This window comes from Epinephelus fuscoguttatus, linkage group LG2 (genome assembly GCF_011397635.1).
Source record: "Epinephelus fuscoguttatus linkage group LG2, E.fuscoguttatus.final_Chr_v1".
NCBI lineage: Eukaryota > Metazoa > Chordata > Actinopteri > Perciformes > Serranidae > Epinephelus > Epinephelus fuscoguttatus.
Window position 1 is genome coordinate 5,204,981 of NC_064753.1, and position 21,904 is coordinate 5,226,884.

General features: G+C 39.9%; 1 protein-coding gene across 9 annotated transcripts in view; it reads right to left on the bottom strand.

Moving 5' to 3' along the window:
• Nucleotides 1-21,904, bottom strand: part of LOC125904981 (liprin-alpha-1-like) — a 102,494-nt gene that overhangs the window by 29,423 nt on the left and 51,167 nt on the right. Inside the window, exons 17-30 of one of the 9 annotated variants that reach the window (XM_049602725.1) lie at nucleotides 16,615-16,739; nucleotides 16,317-16,489; nucleotides 14,802-14,895; nucleotides 13,170-13,251; nucleotides 11,804-12,004; nucleotides 11,380-11,442; nucleotides 10,051-10,077; nucleotides 7,213-7,388; nucleotides 3,991-4,088; nucleotides 3,669-3,844; nucleotides 3,194-3,262; nucleotides 2,875-3,043; nucleotides 2,576-2,640; nucleotides 650-2,296 (exon numbers count right to left, since the gene is read on the bottom strand). In XM_049602725.1, coding sequence (XP_049458682.1) covers nucleotides 2,585-2,640; nucleotides 2,875-3,043; nucleotides 3,194-3,262; nucleotides 3,669-3,844; nucleotides 3,991-4,088; nucleotides 7,213-7,388; nucleotides 10,051-10,077; nucleotides 11,380-11,442; nucleotides 11,804-12,004; nucleotides 13,170-13,251; nucleotides 14,802-14,895; nucleotides 16,317-16,489; nucleotides 16,615-16,739 — 1,509 coding nt within the window. In that variant the 3' untranslated portion in view covers nucleotides 650-2,296; nucleotides 2,576-2,584. Of the gene's footprint in view, nucleotides 1-649; nucleotides 2,319-2,575; nucleotides 2,641-2,874; nucleotides 3,044-3,193; nucleotides 3,263-3,668; nucleotides 3,845-3,990; nucleotides 4,089-7,212; nucleotides 7,389-10,050; nucleotides 10,078-11,379; nucleotides 11,443-11,803; nucleotides 12,005-13,169; nucleotides 13,252-14,801; nucleotides 14,896-16,316; nucleotides 16,490-16,614; nucleotides 16,740-21,904 lie in introns of those variants that run through there. The other 8 variants (XM_049602716.1, XM_049602741.1, XM_049602707.1 and 5 more) reach the window with 8 other exon arrangements.

Here is a 21,904-nt window from a genome sequence, read left to right on the forward strand (position 1 = left end):
TGTTGATCAGTGTGAAAAACATTAAATCCCCCTTAATAGAATGTTACAAAACAATAAAACATGAAAGGGGATGAATGCTTTTAATAGCTTACTATCATTTCCCAAGAACTTTGCCAAATATAGGAAAACAGTAATATCCTACAAAGTACAGCACTATATTAATTAATGTAAATGTTTACTCTTTATCTATATGTCATTTGAAGCTTTATTCTTCATAGTTGTTGAATTGTATTCTTGCCTGTAGACAAGTTTTGCATTTCCACATGTTTAGCTGACCTGTTGTGCACTGGCTAAGAGTCCCAAGTTACACTAGGACTTAACTGGATCAATTATTTCAACTGTACAGACGGAATAATGTCTCAATTGTTCTTACAATTAATAACAAATTACAGAGTTCTTTACAGGGAACTTCTGGAAAAGAAGGGGAAAAAGGGACCTGTAAAATAAAGCACTTCTGACCTTTACAACAAACTGTCCATTCTTACTGGTGATGCATTTTGAAAACTGAAACAAATGAGGTTTAGCTGCTGCCTGCTGCCACATCTTACAAGCATATGACTGGCATAACAAAAGGCAGTCAGTCCCACTCAACATGGACCTTGTTAAAGAGGGCTGGCTGAGAAAGCCATAAACAAACCAAAAATAGGACAAGACAAGTTTTAGTCTTTTTTATCTGCAGTGGAAAATAAGTTTCAGTATTTTATTGAAAGTAAGCAATAAATAATATTGTGATAAAAATAGTTTATAAGTACTCAGACTGTACATCATTGTTACAAGATAAGATTCAATGGGAAGATCAGGAATAAAACAACAGCAACATGATTTGCATTGTGCATAAATGACTAAATCACAAACAAAAAAAAATTCTACTTTAAGCTTTAACTACATGTAGGGTGAAAGAAAACTCTTAGGTTCCTTCTCATTCGCCATGAAAACTAATGGTGGAACCTGTGTTGAGAGCGTAGACATGAAAAACCTAGACATGAGGAGCACTGCTACATTCACACAGGAGCAAACTGGGGCCTCAGCTCTGAACTGACCAAACCCCATGTAGGTTGAATAATAATAAATACGAACAGATGACAGAGAGGAGTTAAGAAACAATAAGGCTTGATATGAAATCTTCATACAAAGTGTTTTTAAAAAAAGGTTTATAGGTGGATCGCACCGCCTTGAGGGTAATCTAGTCACAGCGGGGATCGACTGAGGCCTCGGTGAAGTTGGTCCATCGAAGGAGTTGCCACACAGTCGACTCATCCATACATTTCAAGTCCTCCAGTACAAGTGAGCCTGTCTGTGTGTTACTCCAAAAGTGAGGGAGATTGAGTTTTGTTAAAGGGAGGAGCTGGGTGTAGTAGGGTGGGGATAAGTGGAGAAGTTTCCACATGCAAGGTCAACTAGAGAGCACCTAAAATTCTGTTTCATTGCATCTGAAAGAAGCCCTCGGTTTCTTTTGTTTGTTTGTTTTTTCTCGCTACTGTTATATGGCTTTAATTCTTAAATTCAAGAGTTTCATTTTGGTTTTGCAGATATGGAAAATAAAGATTAGAAAAGGAAAATATACTGTGTTTCACATGGTTTCTGTTGTCACCATCACCTGGCTTGCCAGCAGTTATTTTAATGGTGATGGATGACTCACAGTGTTGAGCAGTTTGTGAAACAGTCTGATAGCTCCAGCAATTTGTCTGATATTCACACGACCGTTGACCTAAGAGCTGTATTTACACAAAATCACAGGTAATAAGCTACAAAAATTACAACAGTTAAAAAGGGCAAAGGATATCAATTAAGTTATATCACATATCAAAGTCACTTAAGCATAAATTCAATGATTAGAATTCAAATCAAAGAGAGGAAAAAAAACATACATCTGGTCAATAGAATCAGGATTATAAAAAGATTAGATAAAATGTCTGTTGGTAGAAATATACAAACTCCAGACAAATTGAAACATTCAGTTACATACATCTGAGAGCTGAGCTTAATACGGGCACAGTGGAGAAATGTTTCTTTTTTTTAAAAAAGTGGGTTGATTAAGGGGATAGAGGCAAAAAAGGTTTACATAGTAATTCTAATATCAATTAAATGTCCCACTGGTTTACATAAATATAATAACAAATGTAGATAAATCCAAAAAGTTTCCACTAGGGATACTGAGATTGGTGAGTAAGGTCTTTCTCTGTGATGACAACAAAAAAACACAAAACATCTTTTTAGTGTCCTTGCAAGTCATTTCAGTTCATCATCCTGGTCTTGAATGCAGGGAATTCCCCTTCATCCTCTGACCAGCGGTTACCTATAGAAATAATGAGGATAAACTGAAAAGGGGAAGAGAGAGATGAACAGACACGAGAGGAGAAGCAGGACAGAAGCCAGGGGTGGGTGGGGGGGGAGAGATAAAGGGAAAGAGAGGAGAGGCGTACAACATGCGTTATTAGAGCCAAGTACAGTACAAGAAAGCTGCTTTCTGCCTGGAAAAAGAGAGAAGCAGTTCTGCAGTGAGGTAATAGCCATACTGTATGCTTTGAGTGTACACGTGCTTCAATTATTTCAGAGTTGATGCGTGTGATCTTACCGTTGTATGTTAACAAGAGTAGGTCCTGACTGTGGCAGTGTCCAGCCTCTGTATAGACTGACTTCCTGTGTTTCCATGTCAGCAAAATAACATGCAAAGACATGCCATTAGTCACAGCATGATAAACAAACAGCACAGCAGCAAAGCCATTAAAGAAGAATTAGGAGTACACGAGGAAGCTGGGCTGATTCAGGGCCCATCAGAGAAGTTCTACTTGAGTAAGTAGCAGCAGTGACGGAGCATATCACACACAAACACGCACACATGCACACACATCTAGCACTATTTCCTCTGCTCACCATCCATCGGGCTCCTCTTTGGCTGCGTGGAGGGAGATGCCGCGCTGCTGCTGGTCACTCGGAAGTTGGCAGGCAGGGTGTCTGATGCGCCCAAGGACATCCCCCTCATGTCTTTTGGCCGGAACTTCTTTCTCCATGAGGGAGCTCGGCGGAAGTTCTTATCGTCATCCTGGAAGAGAGGCGGTAGAGAAAGAGAAGGGTGAAGAGATTGAGAGAAGTGTGTAAAAAAGAAAAAAAGCTTGGTTTCACATAAAATACACAATTTCTCACTCAGTTTGTGTTGCTGTTTTGGCAAGTGTGTTGTGTGTGTGTTTGTCACCTCTTCCATTCTCCTGTCTGTGCCAATGGCCAGCAGACTGTTGTATTCATGCTCAAGGGTTGCTCTGGCCTAGAAGAGCGAGACAAGAGGAAGAAAAGCACAGACTGTTACTTAGACATTTGTTTGAAATTTTGTCATAATAGCTGTATGGATTCTTTAGTTATGGCCAAAAACATGTTTTCTGAGGTCACAGTGACCTTGACCTTTGACCATCAACCACCAAATTCTAATCAGATCATTCTTAAGTCCAAGCGGACGTTTGTGCCAAATTTAAGGAAACTCACGAGAAAGAGACAGATGCAAGGTCACAGTGACCATTGACCACCGAAATCTAATCAGTTTATTGTTGAGTCCTGGTGGACGTTTATGCCAAATTTGAAGAAATTCTCCCAAGGTGTCCTTGAGATATTGCGTTCCTGGGAATAGGCATAAAAACTACAGTGAGCTGGTGAAACAGCCGACAAGCTGTGTGTACCTGAGTGTTCTGCGTAGGGATCTGCAGCAGCAGGGCCAGGGCATTGTGGTCGAAGGTTTCATCCAGGGCGAGCAGCGCTCCATGGACTCCACCCTCATACAGGTTGCCACTGTACTCTTTCAGTCCGATGGCCTGAACCCAGCTGATGACACGCTCATTACTCCACACCAGCACATCTGAAGTGACAGTGAAAAAAATCCAGCTTGAGTGTAATTTACAAAAGACATAGAACATTGTGTTCCGTGGTGTAATCAGAGACAAGTCAAGTGCGTGTGCATGTACTACTAAATCTCTAGAATTCAACCAGCTGAGATTTTGTTACCTTTAAGCTCCAGCTGGGACTCTTCCCGTCTCCTCTCCAGCTCCTTCCTGTCATAGTTGAGCCTCCTCAGACACATTACTCCACACTGAAAACTGTTCCTGTTGTACGGACACAAAGATTTTTATTTTTTTTAATTTTAATCCCCATTGACGACAGATAATTGGCAAAATCTACACTTGTTAACTTGATGTACATTCTGTGTTTCACATTAGTACTTCCCAATGCTGCAGTGTGGCCCTGTTTTGTGTTTAACAGTTTTTGGACAACAATAACAGTCTATGGCTGATGGGAAATGAGCTATATCAAGCTTTGGATACACACTTAATACTTGGCCCTTTTTATACAGAGATTGCGCTATAGGGCTGCTACAAAGTCCCTTCTTTATGCTGCCTTGCATTTTTACACGGAACCAAACAATGGCAGTGTCAATCCAGTCTAGAGTGTGATTTTAGACAGCATGCTGGCATCACTGAAGTAAAAGAGGCGTGATGAGCATGACATTTAACACAAAAGCATCAACCTCTAGTGTGACATATAACATATGTGTCAGTAGCTCTTTATAAACAATAACAATGGCATAACATGGCAATAACAGTCATTTACTGTCCCTGTTATATGGTGGCTGATCTCGTCCTCTGCATGTAAGGACCTCCTGGATCTCATTGTTTTCCCATTTTGTGGACATTTTTGGCCACTGTTTTCTTCTTTGAGTTAGCTGCTAACTGTGATCAGCTACTTCTTAAAATCTCCTGCAGTGGGTCGCACACATAAAAGGTCCCCAAAACATCACACCCCTGCCGTCATTGATCCCATCCTCCCAGCTGTCCCATTTATACAGACGCTGTTTCGGTGCTGTTACTACCTTTGATGCTGGCTTAAAGGCGAGACTACTCTGTCCCCCCATTCAGCGATTGTGCCGTTTATACAGAATGGCAAGGCTGTAAAACTGCATGAAATTTCTGCCTTACAGAGGGAGTGTAAAAGGTGTTCTTGTTATGTGGGATAACTTCAGTTTTTCAGGGCATATATTTAGAATAATACAGAGATTAAATAAAACCAGTGTTCTCTTTTACAGCTGGGGTAGGCAATTGATTTTGGCATCATTGGGCAAAAATCCTATAACCTTTGAGCATATTGTAATTCAAGTGTACTGAGAGAAAACTAGGCTTCTGCACCTCCTCTTGGCTCTGTTTTCAGACTTAGGAAAATCTAGTCCGTGACAGGAGACTTAGGCCAATCATAGGCAATTTCTGACAGAGGGCTTTCCTATTGGCTGTTTTACAAATGCAGATGCTCGTGCACATCCCTTTGGTAACAGCCTGATTCAATGGTGGAGAATCGAGCAGAAAAAGTTGCTATTCCGGCATTTGCACCACCTGCTAGGGATGAGTATCATTAAGATTTTATCGATACTACTACTTTTATCGATACTCCTTATCGATTGGGTACTTTATCGGTACTCTTATTGGTTCTTTTCATTTGTAAATAATTGCTTTTCAGAAAATAGATTAATTTAAAAAGAATAAATTCAGAACAGAAATCCAGAGCTATTGGTCAAGTGTAGTAGATGAACTATCTTTTATATTTGATGTGCCTATTGAATTAAACCCTGTATGTTTGCTGCTTGGTTTCCCAGATTGCCACATTACAAGATCTAATCACAAAAGGCTATTTAATCTACTTACATTTGCTGCAAGGAAGAACATTTTACTTTACTGGATTAAAGAAGCCTCTCCATCTATAAATTCGTGGCATAACATTGTTATGGATTGTATTCCTAATGAATATAATGTTACACTCCAGAACAGACTGTTTTCACAAATTGTGGGGTCCGTACCTTGACTTTTCAAACCCAGAGTGTCCCCCTCAATACTACAAGGTTTTCATCATTGTACCGAGATGGATTTATTGTATAATTAACGTTTACATGAATGACCCGTTTGGTTTTTGTTTTCTTCTTTTGCTTGTATTTTTTGTTTTGTTTTGTTGTTGGTGATGTTCATTTGGTTGTTTCATTGTCCTGCTTGTGTTTTTATTTGAAAATAAATTAAAAACATCAACAGCAAAGTCACTATAAAAATAATATTCCTGACATCACTGAGTGAAGTTTAGGTTTATCAGTCAGTCCTCCTGTCCTGCTCCCTCTCTGTTGATGTGATTCATTTAGTGCAGGTAACACTGGTAGAGACAAGAGGGGCAGTTTGTCTCAGCCAGCAGCTTAGTTTAAAAGTATCTGCCCAATTTTAAGGTAAGTGTCAAACTAAGTGAGTCTGCATACAGACAGCTGTCATTTGAGCTTATCAGTAACAATTTGCTATTAGCCGAACTGGCGTGCTGTCTAGTGTGTAATACATGATGTTAGTGGCGGTGGATGAGACTACAGACTACAGACTACAGCGGTGGATGAGACTACAGACAGCAAGCATGAACTTGCGCTCAGCAAGTTCATGCTTGCTGAGCGCAAGTATTGATAAATTATTGGGTTCTTACTCGCCAAGGTTTAATTGCACTTAAATTAACGAGTGTAGCTGCCATCAACTCAAGTAATTACAACTTGAGTTATCTTCACTTTGTTTCCACCACGGCTGCTCAGCTGTTAACTGATTACGTTTGTCATGTAGGGGTGTGGGTGTGTGTGTGTGTGTGTGTGTGTGTGTGGTGGAGGTCGGCCCGGGACAGAGTGCAGGTGAGTGGCTGCAAGATGATAATGAATTAAACCAAAATATGTAGTAGTGCTGATAAAAGATCAATACCGTCAGAGCTTAGGACTTATCAAACAGAGAGGGTGAAAGAGAGTCTGACAGTAAATGGAACAAAACATGTGTCAATATTGGCAGTGTCTCAGAGATGCTGCTAACCTGGGCCCAAGGCTCACAGCTGCAGCCAATTTTAGTTCATCTTTATGTAGCTAGACTTGGAGCCTCAAATCACAGCATGTCATCTCAAAGTGCTCTACAAGCCCACTATGTTGCAAAGAAAAAGGACAGTAATTCTCATAGAATTGCTGCTATGAAACGGCATCTGGATCACAATCACAATCTGTATGATTAAAATAACTAGTACTTGCACGGGCTACTGTATGAGATACATGCATATGCCGTGCTCATCTGGTGGGAGGGGCTTTGGATGGAGAGGGGAGAGCTGCAGGAGGAGGGTTTATTTTCAAATTCAAATTTCTTTCCAAGAAAACTGCCTAACCTAGCTTTCATTGTTGTGATTTACCTGTGGAAGCTATCCACCATTTTCAGCTGTCCCCTAAGGTCCTTCTTGGTAAGGTGGTCAAGCATGCGGGCATCCACCAGGGACTCCATGAAGTAGGAGCGGTACTGTGGCAAACCCAGGCTGGGCAGCCACTCATTACCAATCCACTCGTGGTTCATGTCTCCATACGCCAATGTCTATGGTCAGAGAAGAGATGGATTAAAAAGTATCTGTGAGAGTGTGCTGAAAAGAAGGAAAATGTTCAGATATAAGAAACTAATTAATACTCCTAGACTGTGACAATTATATTCTAGATCTTTTTTTCACATCTGTCATTTTTGTACAGGAGGAGAATAAGTACAGTTAAGTTGCTCATTAATTTCTCTATATAATAATAATTAAGGTTTGTGTCTTCATGACAGATAGTAAAAATGTGAGCTGACATCAGCCTTCAGTGCTAACTAACTTGTTGGATGTCTCTTTCAGTGACCAAGACCTACACTTTGGATCCTAATGGTACTGATGATGAATGATTTTAAAGGCTGACATGTTATTCAAGATTATTCAATGAAGTCTATAAGTAGGCGGTTCTCTTCTAGCATCAATTGTTAATACATAATCAGTACACAATCCTCTATTTACTTTTACCTATTCCTTATTTGTGTTTTGTAAATCTTGTGTAATCAATAAGAAGCTTTTATTAATGGGGCGTCGGTGGCTTAGTGGTAGAGCAGGCGCCCCATATACAAAGCTGTTGCCGCAGCAGCCTGGGTTCGACTCCAGCCTGTGGCCCTTTGCTGCATGTCTCTCTCTCTCTCTCCCCCTTTCACACTTGTCTGTCCTATCAAATAAAGGCTAAAAATGCCCCCAAAAATATCTTAAAAAAGAGAAGCTTTTATTAATAAAAAATAATTTAGGGCAACGATTAGTCAATTAACCGATCTACAAATGAACTGGCAACTACGGTGATAACTGAAAAAACATTTTAGTATTTTCTTTAAGCAAAAAAGCCAAACATCAGCCAGTTTAATGTTTCTGAAATGTGAGAATTTAATGCTTTTTGCAGTCATACATGAAAATACACTGGAAAGCATGGATAGTTGGACTATTATTTGGATAAAACATATCACTTTATGACGTCACCTCAGGCTCTGGAGGTTACTCAGGGCATGTTTAACTTTTTTCTGACATTTTAATGATATAACGAATATTTAATTAACAGAAAATAATGAGCAGATTATTCAGTAATGGAAATGATGGTTGATTGCAGGTTTCCTCTTCTAATGCTGTCTTTTACACAGGAAACCTGACTTGCTGCACAGTAACCATGAGTGACAAAACCTCTGATGAAAAACCACAAGGTTTCTTCTGAAATTTCATCGCTGCACTTCAGCTAGACAGCCACTAGATGGAACCACTCAGTTGTTTCTACAATGTCAGTTTCATTTTTGGATTGAAAGATTATGTTTAAAGGATGTAGCCTTCAAAATCAAAAACTTACAGTAGACACTGATAACATTGGTATAAAAATGTACTGCTGCTCATCTTTATTTTAAAATATTGTTTTTGAAAATGTTGGCCCTTAAAAGACGCGTCTCAGATTTTTGTCAACTCCTGTCTCACTCCCTGTATCCAAAATGGCAGTAATGCTGCTCAACCACTGGTAAGCTAAAAATAAATTATTTAATAATATTTCTATTAGTTATGTTAACCATAGCAACTCTGCAGCCTTTCTAAATCTAACAAAGTAAGAATTATTAAGTTTAAAAATGAGAAATTTGATTAGCCTTAAGAGAACTCATTAACTTTGACAAATGAAATGGCTCCCCACTACAACTGTTGTGAAGTTAATAAACATGTAACTTTTTTTAACTCGATTATCATTAACTCAGTCAGATCTTACCTCTGACATCCATCAAGTATGCTATTCAAGAAAAAATTCTATCACAGGAAGGTTGGCCCATTAAATAGTTTAATAGTCTAGACATAGATCTCTTAAAATTTATTTTCCTAGCCTAATTGAAGGGTGAAAATTAAGAACCCAAAAATGAGGTTTTGTCATAGTTCTCAGGAATTTGTGAAATAAAAAAAGAAAACAACACATCCAATGTATTTAGAATTTGCTGCATCTCTGGATTTTTTTTTTTAAAACTTGTTTTAATTTAATCTGTGGCAACCTTGGTTGATAGCATGAAGCAGAGGATCTCTTGCCTGCTATTGTGAAAATAGGAAAGAGCAGAATCCAGTCCCCCGTCTGCATGGTATTACCAGGGGTACAGTAGGTCAATTTTTGAAAGTCAGGAATTTTTGGACAATGAGGATAATTTATTTAATGTCATGGTTGGGGTTATATCATAATAGAAAGACTTGTTGAGAACAAGTTTACCGGAGTCAAATTCCTTATATGTACATACGTACTTGGCGAATAATGCTGATTCTGATTCTGATTCATATATGCAAATAGTGTATTGTTTGCATTATTAGCCTCTTTCCTGTACTTCACCATAACTGGTTCTCATAAGGTCGTGAGTCCTTAAAGACATAAAACTTCATGTTCTGTAGTTGTTTCCTGCAGTTGGTTTTGACTTTGTTCTAACTACTAACAAACACATTAAAACAGTTGTATTTAATAAAAATCCAAGTTCAAATGTTTCTGTTTTTACCAAACGTAAAATGGCATAATTTGAATGGACTTCTATAAACATGCTTGTTGTGAATGAAAAGTGATCTGAAAATAAATACAGAGGGAAACTTGTGACATTTCCTCTATGAGATATTTAAAAAGAATGAACACTAACTAAAAGATAGTAGAGCTCAGAAGGTGAGCATAGGTGGGTTTTGGGGGGAATGTGTGCAAACCTGGGCCCAGCTACCCTCGTCATCCTCCTGGTGTTAGCATGGTTAGAGTGAGCATGGTGAGAAGAACAGAAAGGCGAGGGGTTAGTGAGGCAGCAGTGCTGGGTTAGAGCAGCTCAATGTGGAAAAGATCATCCAAAGTAAAATAACAAGCCAGATAAATTTATGGAAATAAAATGGAAAACAAAACCATAACAAACTAGGATTGGACGACAAGGATAAAATCCTCGATTATGAATTGTTGCTATTATGTTCTTTCTTTTTCAATATCAACATGTCATAAATTCACTTTATTTTTCAAAAATCAATTAAAAATTGTATAGATAAAGACTAGAATTAATTGCTATTGTATGCCTCCACGCACCAGTCAAGTTGCACTTACAGTTTACATCCATGCTTCATACAAATCTTCAACCTGGCAGCACAGAAGAGCTACATAATCAGCACAGTTTCAAGGTGGACACCCAAGATTAGTGTCACCAATTCAGTATCTGACCAAATGCCTCCCCTTCTGTTCCTGAGATATGACATAGAATAATTGCCAGAAAAGGGAAGAGATGGTGAATTCAAGAAAACGGACACCAGGTAACAGTGACCTTGACCTTTGACCATCACAATCTAATCAGTTCATCCTTGAGTCCAAGTGGACAGTTGTGCCAAACTGAAAAAAAATCCCTTAAGGTGTTTAAGGTATCACGTACATGAGAATGGAATGAAAGGAACTGATGGACAGACGGATGTACAGATGTAGGGGCATACAGACAGACAACCCAAAACGTAATGCCCACGGCCACAGCTATTGCCAGCGTGTAGGCATAAAATTGGTCAAATCAATCAATAAATCAACATGTTCTCCATTTTCCGTGGAGGCATACGAAAGAAACTAAGTTTTCATAATGAATTCAAGGTAACATGGCATGATTAAATGATATACAAATAGTCATTTTGTGAATGAAGTATTTCTTTAAGTAGAGTGCTTCATTTAGTCTACTTGGTTGCATTCCACTACTGCTAACATTAAAGCAGAAACACACATATGGTATGCAAGGTCTAAAGAAAGAGACAAAAAAACTACTAACATCAACACGGAGGAAAGAAAAACTAAAACCTCACAGAAAGAATAAGACCTTGTTTCAAGTTGCCTGGTGAGACTTCATGAGGCCAGATTAATACTTTACTGATTGACAAAATCAAAGTGTCAAATATTAATATATGCATGCAAACAGTTATGTCTAGCTGTCCTTTAAGACATAAAGGCAACTTGGAACGAGCCTTGACAATCACCACAGACGCAAGAAGCCATCACTTTCCAGCCAATCAGGGTAGACTAACCGTGGGAGGTGTGGCTGCCAAACTTTCCATTTCTTCATGTGTGACCCAAACGTTTCCTGTGGTCTGATCATATGACACCCCCAATCACAAGTGAGAGACGTGCATAAAGAGGGAAGAGTTATGAAGGACAGAAAGACAACAGGGTGGAGAGAAAAGTTTGTTCAATTACTGTTATCACTGTTAGCCAAGAATTCAAACTAGTTTGACCCCATTATTAGTACATGTTAAGTATATAAGCAGTTAAAGTTTAATGTAATAAAGTAGCATGCTCAATCAGAGGATAGGGATGTGTAGACAGATAGTTAAAAGGCATCAGCAGGAGTTTCGGCAAAGCGTCTCAATGTTATTAGTATTAAGGTGACAAAAGAGTGTGTGTGTCGTGTCTGGTACACATTGACAACAGACCAAAGATAGACTCAAGTACCGTTCTTGAGGTTGGTGGGGCAGAGGGGCTGGTGAGAGACATGATTTCCTGGATGGCCAGCCGAAGCTTCAGACGATGTAACGGGTTACTGATGCCAATCTCCCTTTGGATCTCTGTGTCAGATAGCGCTGACATAATGGCTCCGCTCTTCACATTGGCACGGCATGCAGCCACATACCAGGCTGGCATGCCCACCCACAGCTGGCCAGAAAGGAGTAAATGAGAAATCTTATCAGTTACAGTGGAAATAGACAAGATTTTTGCTTCAACTGATCATTGTGAAGTAAATGTTGATTGCATAATGTAATAGATACATAGAATAATGACACCAAACCTAGACTATTAATGTATGTTAGAGAACCCACATCGCTGCCTCATTAGTTTCACTGTCTATCGCATTACAGGTTTGTTTGCTCCATCCTGATAATAACTGACTTTGTCTCACTTAAGTGACATCATCAGAGCCGCCATGTCAACGAGCCGGCAACCTAAGGTTTAGTTTCAGTGTTGTTTACTGTGGTTCTAGTGTTTCCCATAAGATTTTTTTCCAGCCGGGGAGCTAATGTGCACAAGTTTCATTTGGTGCTGCTGGAAGATATTCAGCACGTTTGCTGACACAAGAAGTGCTTTAGACACATATTTGTACACAGTTGTAGATAGTCAAATTACATTTAATAAAATACTTCACATACACCATATGCTGTATGAATCTGGAATTGGAAACAAAAATTTAACATATTTTTAAAAAGGTACATAACACCTCTTATATACACAAGAAAGTGTATACAACAGTATTGTACTTTGATAAGAGTAGCCCAAAAATACTCCGTTTCAGACCAAACAGCAACCTTCGTGGTTGAAAAATGAAGCCAACACAAAGTACTAAAAACTGCAGTTCTTTGAAGGGCCACACAGGCCGACTGCAGAGGCCAGTCAATCCCAAAGACCCCCATGTTAAAATGGTCAACTTCATAGCAGAAGTAAACATGCTCACAGTCTGGTGCATTTCCGTCATCTGACTGGCTCTTTTGATAGGTCTTCAAACTATTTAAAACAAATATCAGCCATTAATGACTGGGGGCTTATCGATTGGGGCAACTCATCTGGGGAAGAATGATTTTCCTCGCCTGTTTTTTTGCCATTCACCTAGCCCACCTTTGTTTATTGCAATGTGTGAATGCTTGAGGCGAGTGTTTTGATATATACAACTGAAACCCAGATATCAGAGTGATTATTTGCTAGGCTCTGAGGATAGTGCAAGGTGATCCTGTTTTCTTTAACATTCTTTCCGCTTTAACCTGGATAACTGCTGATAGACATGATACTGGTTTAAAGGGTTTTCAGAACAACTGTGTCTGTCTTGTACCTCCAGCCAAACCACAACAGTTGGTCCATCCCACTGGGCGAATGGCAGGCCCTGCCTGCGAGCCTCCTCCAGTAATTCATGCCTGAAACATAAAATATATATTAAGGCCAATATGCAAAGAGTGCACTTGTCCAAAATCCCCCAAAGATACATACATAGCCACGCACCCAAGTCCACAGAGTCCATCATAACTCCCAGTATGCACTTAACACAATTCACCTTCGGAACACATATGCACACAAACCCAGACAACAACTGACATGCGTACTCAAAACAGAGAGCAGGAGTTTGAGAGAAAACAAAGAAGTTGAAACCCAGGAAGACTCAAACAGAGACATACTCATCTGGAAAAACTTCAACAGAATTTAAAAGTATTAACAAAACACTGTTTGTCACAAGAGTTTTCTCCCAGAACCAGTGCTTCGAAAGTCCACTTAGAAAATGAGTTTAGTATGGATGCATTCCTCTACAACTGTAGGGGACATAACATGCATAAAGGAGAATATTTAGGGCAGGAAAACTTTTGCAATGACATTCTAAATTCTGTACATCCATTTCATGCACATTCTCAGTTTGTAATGGCATTTAGCAGACAATCCCTAGAGGGTTTTTGGGGCTTTTGCTGAAAGTTCTCTCAATTCACAGGCTTGGCAACAACCGATGCTATTAAATAAGGTAAGCAGCTTGACCACTAGATGGGGCTGTGTGCCACGTATCCCTGGAAAAAAAAGCCCATCCTCTGTTTGGCAGATCTGCTATTATAACAAGATTAACTGATGTGTTCAAAAGCATGTTCTTCACTAAAACTTAGCTGAGAATATTCACTGCACCACAGTGACTGTGCTGAATTGAATCATATGATTTTTGTAACTCATTAACAAATGAAAATCTTCTGTTATCTTTCCTGAAGTTGTAGTGCATAACTTCATGCTCCAATAGGAAAACTGCGAGAGGAAAATGTGTCACTCACTAAAAATCAGCACACACACATTCCTGTTAGTTAAGCTCCTCTGTGGAAAGCAGGGTAAAGAGCAGTAAGGAAAAGCCATCAGACATTTGGAGGGACAGTTGTTTGGGGTCCTCAGAGTTATTGGTGAGGTCAGTGTGAAGCCAAGTGTGGAAAGAAGATAAGGCAAAGCAAAAGCAACATGAACCGACTTACCCTGTCTTTGGACTACACATGGAATGAGAAGGGGATGATAAAAAAAAGAAGAGGGAGGTTGACAAAAAAATAAAAGAGAAAGAATGAACTGATTTAAGAGCTACACGGAAGCAAAACATTTATGGTGTTTGCAATATATCTGCACAAAACTTAAAATAAAGGGAGAAAACATAAAATAGTTGTGGGAGGTAACTGTAATGGAAATGACTGGGTGTGGAATGGAAGGCAGATGAGCTGATAAGAGTGAGCGTGAGCCAGGTGGCAGTGAGTAAGCATGTGAGCCAGACCTGGACTGCAGCAAGAGCACCAAGCCCACAATAACACTCCTGGACTTTATCAACACTGTACACAAGTATAAACCTCCTATATAGTAGAGTGGTATACCGTCATCTTTAGCCTTATTTTTCCTCAGTCTATATAAACTGTGGAGAGGATGGGGGTTGGGGGGGAGCTGTTAGGAAGACACTCACTTCTTCTGTAGCTTCCTGTTCTTTTCTGCAGGGCCACCCAGGGTGCCCATTCCTAAGCCATCCTTAGGAGAGCTCTCTGCCTCGGGAGTGCCAGCTAGGAACATAAAGACACACATAGTTCAGAGATCTAACAGGGCCAGGAACACAGCAATACTGGCAGAGTGGAACTGTTTACTGTTACATACAGGCTTCCCACAGCTTAAACCAAGTTAGATTTAAGACTTTTAAAGACTTTTTAATGCCACTCGAACAAATTTTCAGAACAATTTTACAATAACCAAAATTGAGAGGAAAAATGAACTAAACTGATATCAATTGTTTAAAGTTAAGAACAATTCTGCTCAAATGTTTATTGTATCATAAAACATGACTGTCTTTGTTTCGTGGCAGAAACAAGGATAGAACAGAACTAGGATTTACCTGCCAATAGTTAGGCAAGTTTTCTTACTGATTTTGTGTTTCTCAGTCTGCATGTGGGATTCCACTGCTTTGATTCCCATCCTGCCAGGTTTGAAAGGCTTTTTGCATAAAATACATGAGCACTGTACATATCTTCTTGTACTGAGGTCAGCCATGTCACAAAATCTTGGTTAAATAGCCAGTTTTCATTGAATCTGCAGTTTCCAGTGTCGTCCAGGGAGCAGTGACAACTAGCTTACAGACAGCGGATCCTCTGCACTACACATTCTAGCTGGAAACAAAATATGAGTGTTGTTTGTTTCACTATCAAGATCTGCTTGACGTTATTGCAAGAGGCATTCAGCAAATTATACAAAAAGAAAAAAAAAGATATCAATTATTTTCAGGATTTTACAATCTCTAGGGCTGCAGCTATTGATTACTTTAATAATCAATTACTCTTGTGATTAATCCATCAATTAATGGAATAATCGGATGAGAAATAATTTTTCTTTATGAAAGGGCAATAGTAAATAAAAAATAAAGATTAAAAGTAAATAAATAAGTTAATGAAAAAAAAGAGAAAATGAGACAGATCTGTTAAATTAACAACTGACCAGTTCCCTTTTTAGAAAAATTAACATTTTATTGCCTGTCTCATCTCTTCACCCCTTGCTGTTTTCTCTATTGTTCATCATTGTGCATTCTCTGTGTCGCATCACGTCTTCTGTTTTGATCAGAGATGTATGATTTAGAGGTGTCTTCGTCACATCACATGCTAACAGGGTAAGCACAGTGTGCCACAGTAATAATCATCCTTAAAAAATACTGTGATATGGATTAAACAAAGCTTTGATGCAAACAATCTGCACGGATGATTTTTAGTTTCAGCCCTAAATGCAAAGTAAAACCAAAAAACGACTCACAGAATCCTCCCTCTCATGTCTTGGCATTTTAAGACTTTAAAAACAAATGATTTAAGACATTTCAATACCAATTCGGGCCTTATTTTTGGATTACTGAATTCAATGCCTTTTAAGACTTTTTAAGGATCTGTGGGAACCCTGTACTTAAACGTGCTGTAGTGGAACAAAAACTCTGTGCCTAGGGCCTGACCTTGGCTGGGGGAGTCTTTGCCAGGAATGCTGGGTCGGCCCTTCTCCTTCTTCCCAAACAAGCGACCAATGGAAGACTTGATACTCTTCTTCTTGGCTGCTTTGTTGAGAGAGTCCTGGCTGCTGTTACTACTGCTGGGGTTACTACCCTGGCCGTCCTGCAGGCCAGCCAGACTATGGGACCAAAGGGTAAGTGATTTTAAGGTGAGAGCATACAGCAACAAATGGTGGACAGGGAGACAGACAAAGAGGTAAGGAACAATTTCACAGTTTCTTCAAGCGACAAACGCAGCTCTTACCCTCGAATGTCTCTGATGTCCTCATGGCTGGCAGCATGCCCTGCCTCCCTGTTTAGGCGCATGGAGCGAGGAGTAGTGGGGGGTGACGTCTCACATCGGATAGTGGCCTTGTCATCCTGAGCAGACTGCATAACAGTGGGAGGGACACATGTTAATGTGGGAGACCTTTCTGATTTGACTCCCCACATATATGAGGCAAAGAAATAACATCTTTCACACAATACACATAAGTGTAAATCTCCTTTGTTAAAGTTACACAATACATTTTTTATGCACCAAGCTGCTACACTCCCAGTGGTCTGTGACTAGTCCATACATAGTGTATATCAATATGAGATAGTTCACTGTAAATATTACACTACAGCAGGAATATAAAGATCACCTTTACTGTTGCTTTTACAATGGCAATAAGATACTCCCAAAACTAAAAGAATTACATGATTGACAACTTCATTGTGAAGGCAAAGACAAAGAAGCAATGAATCAGGATGACCAGGAAAAAAACAACTGAACACAACAGGTAACATGAAAGCTTAATAAACAATCAAACCACCAAACTGGTGCCAAAGCACCACTGCATACTGGTAATATTACTTCAGCAACTCACTAGGGTGAAACAACCTATCTCAACCATGACCTCCCATCAGTTTATCTCCATTTTTTACTGTCACATTATATTTGTAAAAATATAGAGTTTGATAACTGTCAAGATGACTTGTCCCAAGTTCAACAGATTAATCTACCAATTATTTTCTCGCTTAATCGGTAAATTGTTTAAATGGTTTAGTTTGCAGTGCAGTGTTCCCCACAGAATTACAATCTTTGTGTGGCGGAAGCTGATGACGACGGGCCAGGAGGGGCAGGGGTGGGTTGTCAGCAGACTTCTTGTTTTTCTTTTTTCTAAACTTTCTCTGTTTTATCAGTCTGTGTCCCCTCTCTACATTTGTTTTTTGCGGATCAGTGAACGAAGCACAGACGAACTCTTCATAAGTTCTCCGCAATAGTTTGTGGAGTCTGACTTACAGGGAGGACAACCCTTCAATCGAACTAAACAGATCTGATCAATATATGAGAGGAGCAGCTGCTGCAGAAGTGAGTGAAAGCAAACTTTTACACCCAGCACAATTAATGTTTAAGTTTCACTTTCACTGCATGTGGCATACTGCTGCATCGTCTAATTCCAGACTACACTCTGTGCTGTGAGAGTGCTGTGCAACGAATAACCAAACGGTACATGTACTCCAATAGCGCTCCTAATGAACCGACCAGCTACAAAAACGTATCATCAGTACGTGGTGGCAGATATAACCGTGGTGGGTCGGCAAAAATAAATGAATATGGGAAACCCTGCAGTGGATGGTACACTGTGAGATGGTATGAAAACACTAAATGTGGATGCTGTGGATGACGCTTTAGTTGGGAGATGTGGGGTGTGAAGGTAACAGACAGGTAGCTGACAGAGCCCAGTAAAGCAGGTCTCTAGTTTACCTTCCTGCGGTGCTTGCGCAAGTCACTAGGCTGAAGCATGGCAAAAAAGGAGAGAGGAGAAAAGCAGTTAGTGAGATGCACAACAGACCAGCGGTGGAACCAAGCCGTGCACAAACACACAAGAGCAGGAAATCAGAACAAGATATAAAGTTACCTATGTATACTCAGATACACACACACATTCAACAGTGGAGAACCAGAGAAACTGTCAGTTAAATTGTGCAGCGAGATAGGCAGTTCTTGGGAAAATAAAGTCTGCAGGAGCACCACTGCGCCCGAGCAGGAGACACTGCAAAACAACCATGCTTAAGGTTTGGGTCAGGATGGGTGCAGCCTAACTCAAGGAAATCAACGGGACAAGAGGTATCAAAGCCTTCATGAAATATATTTTAAAATTGACCAAGTGGGTATCCAAGCAGCTGTTACTGTTGAAATCACAGGGGCGGGCTGTGTGACACCTGAATTTATGAACCAGAGATGTTCTCGTCATATTTTCCACTGTGCACCTAAAAGGGGGAGGGTTTCTTTCCCCGCTGCATTCCTCACAAGCCTGGCATTAGCAGAACAAATAAACCATCACCGTGCCACATTTCTTTGGAGTTTCTCTTGCCCCCTCAAGGAAAATACCTAATCACTCATTTCCTTTCCTCAACTGACACACTGAGGCCAGGGCAAGGAAGAGATTGTGAGCTATAAAAGGGAAACAGGAAGAGGAAATTTATTTAATCACCCAAAATGTTCTTTTCCTTTCCTGGTGTCTTCATATTTAGGGATAAGGACATTTTGACTAGTTTCACTGATGCTTTAAAGACAGATGTGAGACTTTACCATGGCAAGATTAAAAACAGGATTATGTTGAGGCTGACATTCTTTTTTCAGGCGTTATTCGCCAATCTAAAAGCAGCACTCCTTTTATGTCTGTAATGTTTTACGCCCTTGTTTGATAAACTTCATTAATTCCTCACTTTCAGCAGAGCAGTGTGCCAGTTTTTCACTGCAACAGCTTTACAGTTGAATTAGACAATAACTGCTCTGTGGTCAAGCAAATACTTGATAACTTCATTTTTCTATCCATAAGGCCAAGTGTCCACCAATGTGGGTTTTTTTTCCCAGCTGAGAACACCAGGTGCTTCTCAGGAAATGGCCATATAGGTGCACTTTGGAGGCACAGCGTTTTTTTCAGGTGAGACACTTTGGTTGAGTCCAGTTTCTACGATACAGAATATCCGCAAACGTAAACATGTCAGCACAAGGTAGAGCACTTGCTCTGAATAAAGATAAGACGAAAGCATGTAGGGAGAGTGGATGGACCCATCAGTCTGTGTGGGTTATAAGAAGAAACGTATATTACCGTACGCACAGTACATGAGCATATTTCTCCTCCATTGTTACTGTTGTTCAGCACTTGTACATTTAACAAGGGTTGGACTTCATGATATTTGCCCCTCCCCCACTGTGATTGAGCAGCATAAGCGACAGTGACAAGCACAGTGTTTTACCAGAGGTTGATCATTTTTCAAATCCCGGGGCTCAAAAATAAATAAATAAATAAATAAATAAATAAATAAATAAAAAATAAAAAATAAACCAACAACGTGCAGCGCTCAGCACAGAATTCATGCCCAGCTTGTCATCATGCTGCTGTAAGGTAGCGTAAATACGTAACACTCCCATTGCAAAGAATTAAAAATAACAACAACAACAACACACTGGCCTCAGGAAGAACATGTTGGTGGACACGGCCCTTAACATCAACAAATATAACACATTAATAGAAAAGGGTACTGAGTGGTGACTTTTTATTCTTCCAGAAATCTTGCACTGAACGAATGTGGAACTGCTTGGACATGAGTTGATACTTGTAATAGCAAGATAGCAAATTCTAGAAAGGACTGACTGATGAGTAACCCAGTTCCAGTAATAACAGGAAACTAACTGCATCATACTTAGTGCAATAGAGAACCTTTCCACTTTCCACCCTAAGCTCACTATTATGTTTTGAAACACAACCGGGTTTATAAAGTCTGGATGCAGGGCAGGGGCTGAATGCAAGACTAGGAGCTGGACCAAAGAGAACTTTTTCAAAGAGCAGAAGTTATCAGTTATCTCTGTTCCTAATTTAACAAGACTCTAAAAGTTGGGGTTAATTGTTGACAATTTGTTCCTCTTATTTGTTCATGCTGTGAAGTGTATGGCTTGAAGTGTATGGCTTATCTAGGTGACTGCAGCAGGCCCCAGGAGACAACATTACCAGACACAGAATAACAGATGAGTGGCAGGCGGACACAACAAATCAAACCAAAGTAATGCACAAAGGAAGGCAGCCCCGTGTGCAGACAAGAGCAGTAGAGGTAAAACTAAACCAAAACAATGTTTCTATCATGCTGATATTTGCCATAAAAGGAAATTCTGGTCCCCAGTTGAGAGGTGTGTCCCTTTGAAACACATTGTCCAGATATTCACATTTATCTAGAGTATTGATACAAATGACTATGCAGGACAATCACCTGAGGTTTTGTTCACTGGGTATAAGCTTGTACACATAGCCCAAATGAATCAGATAATGCATTTTTGGTCAATATCCTGCAAAATCACAAAAGCCCTCATCTATCAGTATAACATACAAACCAGTGTAGATATGAATGCAGAAGTCATTTAACGATATGGTTCGCCTACGATTCATGAAAGGTATGTATTGGTATAGAGGCCTTGGCCCAAGAGTTTAAGACATGGAGAGAAGAAATACAGCCAAGAAAAAATACTTTTCTCAGCTGGAAATGGAAATGCTGACACCCCCGCTCCAATTTAAGCAGTTGGTTCTATTTAGCACCATAAAATTTGGCATCAAAGGAAGTCAGACAACATGGTATGGGGGGCGGGGGTTGGTACATACATCCATGATATGTACCAATCTATAGCATACATGTACTAATAATATTAGCCTACAAATTATGTAATATTGATATTGTTAGAATATTCGTATAAAAGCTTATCCCTGACCCAGACTGAGGAGGGTGTGGCCGCGTGTATCGGGTCTGCTTCCTTTTTGGGTACAACAGGTGGCAAAGGAGACACAGACGTACCACCTGTGTCTGAGCTGGACAACGATAAAAATTTAATCACATAGGTGTAAACAGTGTAAAATATTTAAAATTACATTGTTGCAGTGTAATTGTAGTGTTATTCATTTTTAATAATGTTTTAAGATAAATTAACTAAATATGCTTTGGTTTGCTAGTGTGAAAAAAGTACAGTTTTGATTAATTAGAGCCGGGCACCAATGGTGTTCAGCCTCCTGTCAGTCCCACAGAGCCAGGCAATTGCCAGCTGTGAAAGAGAGTGTATGTCCATGTGGTGACTATGCATTTTAAGTAATTATTATGTGGCTACAAATACTTTGATGCCTGTCAGAATATGGTCTAATATCAATTCTCCAACTCAGCAAGGTTTGCTATGCTGCACCAAAAGTCTTTGCTGCCTTAAACCTGTGTACATGAGTCAGGGCGTCAGTGGCTTAGTGGATAGAGCAGGCACCCCATGTACAAGGCTGTTGCCGCAGCAGCCCGGGTTTGACTCCAGCCTGTGGCCCTTTGCTGCATGTCTCTCCCTCTCTCTCTCCCCCATTTCACACTCGTCTGTCCTATCAATTAAAGGCCAAAATGCCCCAAAAAATCTCTTAAAAAAAAACAAAAAAACAACTTGTGTACACGAGTTGAGACCTGCTGTGAGATTTGATCGTAGCCTCAGTCCACGTCCACGCTGATAAATGCAGAGCTTCGTGTGGAAAGGACCATACACCAAC